Raw genomic sequence first — 14,177 nt, 5'->3', positions numbered from 1 at the left:
GTAAGCTGATTTTAATGATGTAATAATATAAAGTGTTTGCTCAGCCTATAAAAACACGTAGCAGGCTCTGATTGGAACAGAAAAATTTGAACAGTAACAAAAGAGTTTGCTGTGACTAAACCGGTGGTCAAGGGGTTAAGCTTCAGCCCGGGTTCGATTCCTGTTCATGGAATGAATTGCATTTTTTAAAATCTTTGAATAAATGTTCGTGTTTTAAAAACGGACAGTCTATTTTCTGGAATCGGATAATGACACTGCAACAACAAGAACAATAAAAAGCATGGAGGAGATTCAAGCTGTGCTTCTCTTGATTTTGATGTACTGCTTTGCTAAAGAGGTAATTGAGAAAATGCTGGACAAGAGACAAGCAGTGGTAGCAAAGCGAATTCAGAATGCTCGTAATGCTAGACTTAAAGTAAGCAAACGGATTTTATCAGCTATTGTTGAGATGACGGAGACGAACGCGCACGCACGAGCTTCTCTCTGCACTGTTTTCCTGTGTGAACAACGCTCAGCTTGCTTAACCCACTTGATATTTTCAAGTACACTTTTTCATTGCAGGTCGCCGTTTCCAGTTACTGCTGTATTTCGCCTTCGGCATAAATACTTATTAAGGTCTGAACCTTGTCGTCGGTCCACCTGTCGTATTTTTTAAGAAACTCCATTGTGTTGATTCGAATCGCAATAAACAACTGTAGCTGTATGCACCACAACAAAGTTTTAAAAATGGTAGTTGAAAAAATGCTGCGTGCATTCAGCCAATCAACATGTTCAGTACCCAAGTCCCACCCCCCAAAGTTCCTGGCTTTTGAAAAAGTACCACCTCCCGAGTAGGAACTTTGCAAGGGCTAAATATTTTACCTGGAACTTAATTTAGACCCATGTCCCTGCTTTGGAAACATGCATAGTACCTCCAAAAGTCCCTAGTTCCTGGGGAAAATTCCTGTGGTGGAAAAGCAGCATATGTCATTTTCCTGCACAAATGATCAGTGTGTGGCACAGAACTCCTAGTTTTAAGGTAAGTTTAGACCAAGCACATTTCTGAAGTGTTTTTTTTAGTTTCATGTACAATACCATGTTACAGATCCAATGGTATTCAATGGCTTCAATTTTAACCGTGTTTCAACTCACACAAACTTTGTGAGGCACATAATTTGCGCATATCAATGCAACTTCATCAGTTCTGCTGTTACTGTGTTGTTGTTGTTTTTGTTTTATTTCCATGTGTAAGTAAAGTGTATACTACTATTATCTAGTATCTATTTGGTTAGAGTAGTGGAAATTATCAAAATTATCATTATCAAAATTATTATATTTATTATTGCTTTATCAATACCCTTATAGTTGTCAATTCCCTTGCATAGATTAGGTAGTTACTCCAAAACTGGGTAGGTCTATAAATAATGTCACCTTGCACCTAATGTGTTTTATCAGATGAATGTTCAGGAAATTGAAAGCTCTGTGGTGTGAATAAATAGACAAGATGGTGTGCATGTATGCACATTTTAAATGCATTTAAATAATGTTCATGGAATAACTCTGTGCTGAGAAGATCCATAGAATTTATGGCTGTTTAAACCCCTGCTGTAATTTCTAAAACTGCTTCTCATAACTCACGACAAAAATGTGGAGTTGGTTATGAAAGGGTAAGGGATAAACCTCTATTAATTACTGTAATTTGCTGGAACTGTTCCTTATTATAGGGTCCATTTGTTTTCTGTTAACATTCAGCCTTGTATTAAGTCAGGAAAGGCTCTATTGTGTGGTGTACAGTGTGAACAATGTAAACACTTCCTTTACAGTCATGTTGTAAGATGGCAGAAGTTTATATTAGTTCTCAGCAACAGTCTAATTCCCTTATGTTAGTTCTCTCTTCAAGAGTTGTTGCATTTCTTTAGAAATTCAATTACGTCACATATTTAGTATTCAAATATGAATGAGCTAATCATTTTATGCTGCAGTAATTAGTGCAAATATGTTTTGGGGGTGCACGTGTTCAGCACTGAATTTATTTTAGATGTCACACTCCACAGTAGTGCTTAATGGCTTATATGAAAGTAGACACTCAGGGCTTTAAGAATTTGCAGGATTTAAAAAAAAAAAAAAAAAGTATTTCATTTTTCACCTACTGTAGCCTACTGGGATTAAATATTTGATAATAATTTGATTGTGGCAGTTGTGTATAGTGTTTTACTATCAAAGAAGCTTTAGTTGTGCTGTCCATTTTATCTCTGTACTGTACCAGTGTTATTGTGGAGAGGTGTGAATTTGTTTGCCCAGCTGTGGACTTACACTTCTTCCTTTTCCCATCGCTCTGCTCACCAGCAGCTAAACACAGAGTCATGATACATCACACACAGAAACCCAACAGTGTCCTGACTAATCTTAGACAGACTTGCAGTGGCTAAATAATTCATTTGTTCATTCACTGATTGAAAATATCTGATTTCCATTCTGCCAGCATTTTGGCTACCCAAAATCCTTATAAGTCTATGCCATCCCACACACAGCTAGACCAAATCCAAAATGGTTTCCTATTCACTATAAATGGGGACTACATAGGATGTAATGACCCTGAGTACATTATTTTTCCAAATTTGAGATTTGTACAATATGAAAAAGTGACTATAATATAACTGCTTTGTGTGCTTTTACTTACTTAGAAAACTGATACAAAATTTAAATAATTAAATAATAAAATAAAATAAAATGTCATAATTGAAACCCATTTTACATGCATCCAAGGGTCACTTGATGTAGACAAAGGCAAAACGTTTAGGAAGCAGCATTTGACAGGCTTATGTTGGGTTACTAAAAGTGAAATGTGGGATCTTAAATTGCATCAATATTAACGCATTTAGCATTGACCTGATCTGCCACATGTCCTTGTGGAAAATGTCAGTTGAAACTCTCCCTTTGGCTCCTATAAGGACCATCTTCAGATTTATACACCTTCAGGAACTTTTAAAGTAGATTTGGCAGATTTAAAGTAGAGAGGATTTGTGGAGAAAAGGAATATGAGGTCATGTATTTTTGTTTGTCTCTTCTCCAGAGTCCTCCAGCTTTACTTCAGATATTGATAGAGGCAGGAGGCCAGCAGTTGATCCTCTCACTGAAGAAGAATGAGTAAGTGCAATCCAACACGTTATAGCCTTATTTAATATATAACGATATATGAAATGTGTGAAAGTGTCTACATACAGAAGCAGCGTATATAACATATAAGCTGAGATGTTCTGCCATTGGTCAGAGATTTCTGATAGTTTACTTTGTTCTGAACTACTAGTCTAAACCGTGTGAAATGAGAGTGATGTGTGCAGCAATAGGATGTGTGTGTGTGTTCAAGTTCAAGTGGCTTTATTGTTTTTTCAACCATATACAGCTGGTACAGTACACAGTGAAACGAAACAACGTTCCTTCAGGACCATGGTGCTACAAAAAAACACACCCTCCACATGAAACGACAGAGAACTAAATAAGATCTACACATTTTTACATGAAGTGCACATGCAAACATGTGCTAACAACACAAGACAGTACAGTACTACTAAAATAGGACAATAGGTACAGTAAGTGACAGTGTAGCGCCGACCAGTACACAGTTCTGGTGTGGGAGTATCTAATATAACACGTAGTGCAAAAGATACTTGCCAAAGAGTAACAATATCATTTAAAAATGGTATAAATGTGAACATAACATGCTATGACTCAGTCTTCTGCAGATTAGCTTATACCAAACAAGGACATAGCAGTTATTGCAGTAGCAGCCAGGTAAACTGTATAATAGTGATAATAAAATAAATACTATATTTTGATAATACAGTAGCAGCAAAAATGCAACAGATTCAATGCAGGAATGTGCAAATATTGCAACGGGAGTGGGGTGGTGTTTAGTTCAGAGATTGTGTGTGTGAGTGTGTGCGTGTGTGTCAGTCCAGTCTCTGAGTATTGAGGAATCTGATGTCTTGGGGAAGAAGCTGTTACACAGTCTGGTTGTGAGGGCCCGAATGCTTCGGTACCTTTTTCCAGATGGCAGGAGGGTGAAGAGTGTGTGTGTGAGGGGTGTGTGGGGTCATCCAAAATTCTGTTGGATTTGCGGATGCAGTGTGTGGTATAAATGTCTATGATAGAGGGAAGAGAGACCCCAATGATCTTCTTGGCTGTTCTCAATATCCACTGCTCAGTTTTGTGATCTGATAAGGTACAATTTCCGAACAAGACAGTGATGCAGATGCTCAGGGTGCTCTCAATAGTTCCTCTGTAGAATGTTGTGAGGATGGGAGGTGGGAGATGGACTTTCTTCAGCCTTCACAGAAAGTAGAGATGCTGCTGGGCTTTCTTGGCTATGGAGCTGGTGTTGAGTGTGTGTGTGTGTGTGTGTGTGTGTGTCTCAAGATTTAGAAGCAATAAATTACAGCATGTTGGCACTTTTCACAAACAGCGACACAATTAAACAATCACACAGAGATACAAAAACCTCTGTGAAAAGACACTTCGCTATTAATTAAGAACTAATAACCCTAATAGACCTGGTAAAATAAATTAAAAGCTTTTAGTTAGTGTATATCTCTTTCAGAAAGGAAAACAAAACATCTAAGGACACTAACTGACAAGTGAAAAGCTTTTTTTGGCACCATAAATAAGCCATTCTCTGTATGTTTTGAGTTCAGGGAGTTCATTTCTGCAGTTGCTATCCAGGTCCTGCTGGTATAAATGAGCTAGTAGGGCTACGTCCCTCTGTCTTTGAAAGAAAATAAAAAATAAGGCGTAATTTTTGCATCCACATCGTCTTATTTAAGCTTGAATAAAAGCACCACCAATGGCTATACTGTAAGTAAAAATACACAGAATGGTATATGATTTCTTTCTAGTCCACACTGTAGATTCATGCAGCCTATTAGTTTGTTTCAAGGTACAGTATAACATCTGGTGAATTGCCCCCTGGAGTTCATGTGCATTGAGCAAATTTTTAAAAGCCTGTGTCGATGTCGAAAACATAACAAGTCATTAGCAGTGATCGCGAAGACGCACGTGAAATACAATAGCGATAAAAAACACAAATGAATCGGTTTGCTGTCCCAATCAATGAGTTTTCAAAATGCATTTAGAGAAACTAGAAGTGAGTAGACTAAGCTACCATTGTCCAGTCAAAGTGCAAATTACATGAAGGGACAAACCACAGAACGTTCAGTGAGGTTTATAGTAGTTTTATGCCTGTGAAGAGGCCACACGCTCAACCGTAAAGGTTTCATAATAGCAACGCCAAGCTATATAGCTGAAATACAGAAGAATTTCTTAGCTCTCCCATTCAATGATCATGACCAGTCTTATTTCAGATTTGTCAGCTAGGTGTGTGTGTGTGTACACTTTTGTTTGGGGGGCTTTTTCCGGATTTTTTGTTTTTTGTTTTTTTTTTGCTGGGCGGGGGGGGGGGGGGGCTAATATATATCACTCAATGTAAGACTGATGTTTTTTTTCCTGTCATTTTAATCTTGATCATTCAGATGAACAAACCTGAGATATCAACAGATACATCATTGCGTTATTGCTTCATACACTAAAATGGCAGATTTCAGAATAGTTACTTTATAATGTATTAAAATACCTTTTTTTTTAAATAATATTTGCTTTAAAAAAATCAATAGGCCGGAAAAAAAAATACATCACTGTAGGTTAATAATGTATGAACAGACATTCCTCAGTGTGTGTGTGTGTGTGTGTGTGTGTGTGTGTGTGTGTGTGTGGATACTCACAGATTAAAATCCTTTTCCTGCTATAGTTAAATTGGACGTGACGTGACATTTTGTGCACCTGTTGAAACTCTGCCTGTTACCATTAAACTCGATGTTATTAATTATGACTACTTACTGAATAAAGTGATTGATGCAGTGAATAAAGGGATGGTGACTCACTGCATCTGAACGATGGTGACTGTATCTGAATGAGGTGTGAGGGCATGGAAATCTTATAGAATGACGCGTTCCTCCAAGAGCTGCACTCTGCACTCAGTGGAAAACTTGCTGCATGAAAATCACATGCATATTTTACTTTGATAAGTAACATTTATTTTTGCTATCCTATAATTTGTGCGAATTGAAAATATGAAAGTATGTTTAAATGAAATGGAAGACCTGATGTGTTATATCATCTGCTTTACTCATTGGGAAAACTTGCTCAGCGCTGCAGTGAAATTTGGCTTTGCAGAAATGGATTTTGTGATGTAATTTTATATTTAGAAGAACCACAGGGGGATCTAAGATGGGTTGCAACAGTGGACTTGTCACCTCTTGGACCTTCCCAGACCCACTCCTTATATGTCTTACTCTTTTTATGCGCTTTAATGGAATTTCTTACTAAAGTGCTCATGAATTCTCAAATCTGATTGGCCAGAAGGACTTGATTAATTTTCAATAACAGCAGCTCTGACAGTACAGCTGTCTGCAGGCAAATCTCAGGATTATTTTAATGTGCTTATTCTAAGATGCTCTTGTTTCTATAGTAGCAACTTACACAAGTGGAAGTGCTGCATAATCGGATTACAAACGTGTGCACATGGTGATATGGTGAAGTTTGTGTGAGGAGAAAGGGAGTGTCAGGGTTTTGTAGCAGTCAAAGGTAAATCTATAATTTTAAGTTTTCAGACATGGGAAAGTTTCTCCATAACATGAAACTGCTTCTTTTTTTTTTTTTGGTCTTACCACTTCAAAACGTCCGGGTAACCCTGTTCCCTGAGAAGGAAACGAGACATCGAGTTCCCTTTGAAAGGGAACAGAAAAAAGATGCTAGTGAGGAAATGACTGTTTATAGCTGTTATAACATACACTATAAGGCCAAAGGTTTATGGACACCTGACCATTATGCCCATTACACCCACATTACCCCACTGAACACCTTTGGGATGAACTGGAATGCTGACTGCACCCCAGGACTCCTTGCCCAACATCAGTGCCCAAACCCACAAATGTTCTTGTGGCATAATGAGCACAAATCCCCACAGCCAAGCTCCAAAATCTAGCATAAAATCTTCCCTGAAGAGTGGAGGTTATTATAACAGCAAATGGGTGACCAACTCTTGAATGGGTGAAATGGGTTTCAGATATGGATATGTAATTGTGAGGCATACACATACTTTTGGCCATATAATGTACGTGATACAAATGTTCCATGGACATTACACATGGATATACACAATGGATATAAATTATGACGTGTTTTTCTTTAATAAAACATAATTGCAGCCTTGGCAGTGGTATAAGTGGAATAAAACACTTCAGGTTGTGGCGTTATTGGAAAATAATCAACTTTGGTGTTGACCATTTTCCTGCAACAGTCTGTCACATGTTACTCAATAAATTTACAACAGTAGGCTCAGTATTCAGTCATTGATACATTTTAAAAGTATTCTACCCATTCTTGCAATTGGCAGCTACTTCTTATGATAACACCACTAAATTATTATATCGTATGATGTAAATGAGATGAAGACTACACTTAAATACCAGTAGTCCTAAGTGTACAGGAGTAAGTCATTCCAATCTATTATGTACCTTTGACACATTAATAAGAATTGATGGCTGAATAACTTGCAGTAATTGCTATTGTATAAACTATAATGCCAACAGAAATAGAAGTTGAATACGTTACATTTTAACTCATCTTTTAAAATGCTTATAAAGTGCCTGGGACCCATAATTGCTTCTAGAATGACAGCTGTGACATTTCAAACATTTTTCTCAAACATTGCATCTGTTCTATGAATAAATTCTACCTATCAAACTTATCCTGTCATGCATCCTCTAGTGATAAAGGAAGATGTAGTGAGTTATAGTCATTGCCACAGATGTCACTGCTATTAAGGAAGAAACAGAGATTGTGCCATACGAATTCTTCCTCTCATTCAGCCAAACAGGAAGAAACACAACGGAGGGATACAGAAAACGTCAGTACTGCAGTCACTCAAAACATCTCCGCAGCAGCCAAGGCTGTGTGTTCGTGATTGGGAAGGTGTTCGGGTTTGTTCTTGCCAGAATGACATCACGTGGGCTTCAAGATCTAATAATACTAGATCTGCTACTCTGTTTAACCTTAAGACACATACGCACACACACACAGACACACACACACACACACACACACACACACACACACATCCCCCCCTTGTTTTTTACTCCACACAGTAAAATAGACAAGTACAGAATGAAAGGAATGAAATAAATGAATAGGTTTGATAAAGATAGTAAGGCTGATAAAAAAAAAGAAAAGCTAAAGATTGAAAGGCTGAAGATCATGTTGTCCTAACCTCACTTTTAGATAGCAGCAAGTTCGCTAGACATGTGTGATGGCAAATTGGCAAATCTGTCAGTGTCCAAGAAAAAACAAAAACCGAGTAAAGTACAGTGCTGTGAAAAAGTATTTCCTGATTTCTTCTGGTTTTGTGTATAGCTCATACTAAATTGTTTCAGAAATGAAAACAAAATCTAAGATAAAACAAAGGCAACCTGAATAAACACAAAATACAGTTTTTAAATGATAATGGTATTTATTGAGCAAAAACGTTATCCAATACCAACTGGGCCTGTGTGAAAATGTATTTGTCCCTGTTAGTAATTAGTTAGTAATTCCACAAATCTATAAAACTGCATTCATAATGGTGTTCAGCTGGACTGGACGCAACCAGGCCTGATTACTACAAACCCTCAACACTTAAATAGAACTTCTTCAACAGCTTGAAGTTGGTTAAAAGGTCTTAACCCAGTAACTCATTATGCCAAAATTGAAAGAAATTCCAGAAATGATGAGGAAGAAGGTGATTGAAATACATCAGTCTGGGAAGGGTTACAAAGCTATTTCAAAGGCTCTGGGACTCCAAAGAACCACAGTGAGAGCCATTATCTCCAAATAGAAAAACTTGGCACAGTAGTGAACCTTCCCAGAAGTGGCCGACCTTCCAAAATTCCTCCAAGAACACAGCAACTACATTTCCAGAAAGTCACAAAAGATCCAAGGACATCATCAAAGGACCTACAGACCTCTCTTGCATCAATAAAGGTCACTGTTCATGACTCCACTATCAGAAAGACTCTGGGCAAAAATGGTATCCATGTAAGTGTGGTGAGGAGAAAACCACTGCTAACCCAGAAGAACATTAAGGCTCGTCTAAATTTTGCCAAAACACACCTTGATGATCCTCAAATCATCATGATCCTTTTGAGAGAATGTTCTGTGGATTGATGATTCAAAAGTGGAACTGTTTGGAAGATGGTCCCATTACATCTGGAATAAACGTAACACAGAATTCTACAAAAAGAATGTCATACCTATGATCAAGCATGGTGTGGGGATGCTTTGCTGCTTCAGGGCCTGGGCAACTTGCAATAATTGAGGGAAACAAAAATTAATTCTGCTCTCTACCAGAAAATCGTAAAGGAGAATGTCTGGAATTAAAGTCTGTAAATTAAAACTCAAGTGCAACTGGATTGTGCAGCAGGACAATGGTCCAAAGCATAGGAGTAAGTCCTACTCCTAGAAGTAAGTAAAACACAGATGCTCCAGAAGCATTTGGTTATAGTTATTGCTGCTAAAGATGGCACAACCAGATTTTAAGTTTGAGGGGGCAATTCGTTTTTCACGTTGGTGTTGGATAACTTTTTTTGCTTCAATAAATAAATAAATAAATAAATAAAAACTGTTTTGTGTGTTTACTTAAGTTGCCTTTGTTTTATGTTGTATTTTGTTTGAAGATCTAAAACTATTTAGTGTGTGTCACGGTTTCCCCTTTAAGCAGCGCGCTGGAGAGCATGTGGGCGCGCGTGCATGAGCAAGGTGCGCGAGCACCTGCTTCTCGTTTGTTGACAATTGTGACATTGTGTACATTGGACATGTGCTTTTGGTATGTTTCTGTTATGTCTCCTCCCTGTTCTGTCATTGGCTGTTGTTTTACGTGTGTCTAGATTGGTGTCAGCCGTCAGCAACTGACGCTGATCATGTTTGTATATATACTGTGCGCCTCCCAGCACACAGCGCAGAATATTAGATTAGTTAAGTTTAGTTTTGATTTGATTTGTTACCATAGTTAGTCATAGTCATAGTTAGTATCCATGTTAGGTTCCTTGTTAGAGTTATTTAGGTTAAACATTAGATTTAGTCCACGCTGGTTTCTCCACTCCCAGTCCCTCGCTATTGTGTATGTTTCTTGTTTTGTATATCGACCCTGTTTTCCGTGACCACAACATTGATCCCTGCCCTGCCCCTTTTATGCCTGTTTGCCGATCGCCTGACCTTTTGCATGTTTTGGATTACGTTTTTGGATCACGATTTGGATTTACCTGCCTGTGTCTCTAATAAACTGTTAAACTGCATTTACATCCGTCCTATCTTCGTTACGTCTCGAGACGTGACAGAATGAGATATACACAAAAACAAAAGAAATCACAGCACTGTATGTACAAAACCATTACCAATAGTTCTGTCTTGGAGTTGCCTTCACTCGGACCATCAGATCTGTTTGTTTCCTTAAATTGCACAGGACTGTTAGTAACAATAGTTCATGGTATGGAAAAACTTCCTGAGATGGCATGAGGAAGAAACCTTGAGAGGAACCGCATGCAAAAGGAAACCCATCCTTTTCTGGGTGACACCTGCTAGTGGGATTTCCATGCCATTCTACAAACTTTGAAAAGTTGTTCTGTATAAGAATATTGTGAATAAATGTCCTGGCTTTAACATGGGACAGTCGTTAATTATTACAGCAGCAGTTTTATTCAGGTGAGATTATCCACTGAAGCAAGAGTGAGACTTGGGTATAAACTGTACCCATTGTAGATCATTCATAGCAGCATAAGGTGAGTCACAAGTGCAGAAAGCTTCAGGCAGGAGTAGAGCATTAGGATGAATCAGACAGGTCTGAAAGGAGGGGAGTGAGGAGTCACAGCAGGGGAAGTATGTCAGGATCAGGCACTGGCAACACATCAGGCAGCAGAGGAACACATATAGTCGAGTCCATAAGCATTTGGACAGTGACTCAACTGTCATAATTTTGCCGCTGTACACCACCACATTGGATTTAAAATGAAACAATCAATATATGTTGGAAGAGTAGACTTTCAGCTTTATTTCAAGGAATTTAACAAAAATATTGCCTTAACCGTTTAGGTTAATAATTATAAATATAAGGATTTTTTAAATACTTGAATGCAAATCCTTTGCAGTCAGTGACTGCCTGAAACCTGAAACCCATGGACATCAACAAATGCTGAGTTTCCTCCCTTGAGATGCTTTACCAGGCCTTTACTGCAGCTGTCCTGTCAGTTTTGCAGCATTTGTCTGAATCTGAGTATTAATTATAGCTCTATGCACTTAAGAATTCATCCTGCTACTTCAATCAGCAGTCACATCATCAAAAAACACCAATGACCCAGTACCATTGGCAGCCATGCATGTCCATGCCAGAACACTTCCTCCACCATATTTGACATATGATGTAGTATGCTTTGGATCATGAGCCCTTCCTTCAAATCCATTGTGGTGGTGTACAGAGGCAAAATTATGAAAATTGTGTCACTGTACAAATACTTATTTCTTGCATTTAGAATATGTGCTGTCAGATTAACATTGTCAGGTTTTTTTCTTGAAATTGTTATTATGGTTTTTGGCTATTGTGTTATTAGATGAAATTTATGGAAAGGCCTGTTTAAAAATCTGCTTCACAAACATCAAGACTTTTAATTATAGCCATGTCAGTATGTATAAAGCATGCATAAAAGGACGACAAAGAAAAAAGGAAGCATGAGCGAAAAGGTTATTATGGGTTAATGATAAAGTCTGTAGTTTCACAGTGAAGGTTTCCAGGTGTACATGAACTTTCCCTCTTTTGAAAATTACTCCTGCACAAGGCCGTCGGGTAATTTGTTCATCCAGGAGCAGAAATTAATAACAGACTCCAGCATTAATGTGTAATCAGGAGTTCTTCAGAGAGCAAAACTTCAATAGGACAGAGAAATAAGAGAAAATTATAGCATGTTTCAACCAGTAAGACACATCCTTGACAACAGTGTTAACAATAACCTTTTACATGGCCAAAAGAAAAACATTCCTTTGACTTCATATTTTTTAAATCATAATCACATGCCAGGCCATTTCATCCCTCCTAGACTAATTCTTGGGAAATTAATAACTTTTAAAGCATTGTATTTTATTTTTTTACCTTTTCTCTCTGCATCTCTTCCCTGTACACCTCTCACATTCTCCTTGTAAATCTCTTAGGCTGTGACTTCTGACACATCTCACCTGCTATTTTTGGTGTCTGACATTACCTATTACATACCATAGAGAGTATTGCCTCTAAAGCAATTCGCTCCTATCCACCAAGCCTAACATCAAATATGATATCAGCCTGAGCTCTGCTGCTTTTAACCTCTCAAATGGGTTACCTGTCAAGAGTGGGTGTCTACATAACTAGAGATGTGGCTACACAAACATCAGTGATTTCTGTCTAACTACATGTGTCTGTCTATGATGAACACAATACCTACATTAATTTGCTGGAAATTGCGAGAATTGAGAGACATATAGGTAGAGGAAACATTAAACTAATAAATTTTCCCTTCCTGTTTATGAGATATAGAAATATCACATTGATAGGCTTGGCATGAGCTGGGTGCTAAAATGACAAAGTACAGAGTGTTGCGACGGAAGGAAATGGAGCATATCCATGTGCATGATAAATTATGTATGGTAAAATAATGAAGCATAATGTTCAGATGAATCCATGTGAACCATTTTATCCCTGTCTTTTATCTCAAAAACCAAAAACATATTTTCCCATTTTGCCAGAATAGCATCAGATTCTTATACGTGTTTATGCTCCATGAAACATGCGGTAGGTTCAGCGCATTTTGTGCACACTGCAGTTTGTCAGATTTATAATCGCGAGATTTCTTTCTGTGGTACTCAGTCTGTACATCACAGTCTGTAAAAAAGAAGACTGGAAGTTTGTGTTGCGTGACATAAACTGCAGTCAGAGTGTCAGGATGGTGGAGAGTGCAGAGCTTGTACTCGAGGCTGTTGTCTCCTCCAGTAGAAAACTGAAGTAGCCCCCCTGCCCCCAATTTCTTGCTGTTAGCAGTTGGAAACTATGGTTCAGTCCATTTGTTTTTCGTATTTTGTCAACATGCTGAGTTCTAAGAATTCTGTGCGTTGAAAAAATGTATGACACCCCAGGCTGAAGCATTAGTTCCTTAGGATAGTTTCTCTGCATTGCATTGTGTTATTATTATCCATCCACCCATCCATCCATTTTCTATAATGCTTATCCTTCAGGGTCGCAGGGAACCTGGGGCCAATCCCATGGAGCATTGGGCACAAGGCGGGGTACACCCTGTACAGGGTGCCAATCCATCGCAGAGCATAATAACATACACATTCATACACCAATTCATACATTACAGACACTTTGGACATACCAATCAGCCTATTGTCTTTGTCTTTAGACTGAGGGAGGAATTCGGAGTACCCGGAGGAAACCCCTGCATGGGGAGAACATGCAAACTCTGCACACACTGGGCAGTGGCAGGAATCGAACCTCCGACCCTGGCGGTGTGAGGTGAACGTGCTAACAACTAAGCCACCATGTGCCCTATGTTATTACATCACATCATATCATGTAAATATGATATGGCACATGGATCAGTATCAGGCCAATACCAGCCCAAATAGATCAGATATTGGAGAAAAAATAATTAATTTAAACCAATCCTCTGGAATTGGAATTCCAAAAAAATTGGATTTTGAAAAAAGTATTTCATAACTGGAAAATCTAAGTGATTTTTACAATATCGAATGGGTATAGATGTCTGATGAATACAGTACACAAGTATTGGTAACAGTAAAGACATAGTGGTATTGTGCTTTTCTATTCTATTCCTCCCCATTTCCCCACCCCCACCATATCTCCAACCACCCCAGTCATCACTATCACAACCATACAGGTGAGACGACAGCTCACTAAGACCTGGATTAACAAGGTCAGATGTTGACCTGACAACATCAACATCTGTGTGCAGAGCAGCTGGCAGGAGTGTTCTGGTATCTTTTTAACCTCTCCCTGGGGCTGAAGAAGGTACCTAAGATCTGGAAGACATCCTACATAGTCCCTGTGCCCAAGAAAGGACGTCCCAGTG

The 14,177-nt window shown here is 38.4% G+C and overlaps 1 protein-coding gene across 1 annotated transcript in view; it reads left to right on the top strand.

Moving 5' to 3' along the window:
• adam12b (ADAM metallopeptidase domain 12b) overlaps positions 1–14,177 on the top strand; it is a 175,725-nt gene that overhangs the window by 44,090 nt on the left and 117,458 nt on the right. Inside the window, exon 3 of the mRNA XM_053633490.1 lies at positions 3,053–3,126. Coding sequence (XP_053489465.1) covers positions 3,053–3,126 — 74 coding nt within the window. The remainder of the gene's footprint in view (positions 1–3,052; positions 3,127–14,177) is intronic.

The sequence above is a fragment of the Ictalurus furcatus genome, chromosome 9 (assembly GCF_023375685.1).
Source record: "Ictalurus furcatus strain D&B chromosome 9, Billie_1.0, whole genome shotgun sequence".
NCBI lineage: Eukaryota > Metazoa > Chordata > Actinopteri > Siluriformes > Ictaluridae > Ictalurus > Ictalurus furcatus.
The sequence above is the reverse complement of the archived record's forward strand: the minus strand, read 5'-3'. Positions and strand labels throughout refer to the sequence as shown.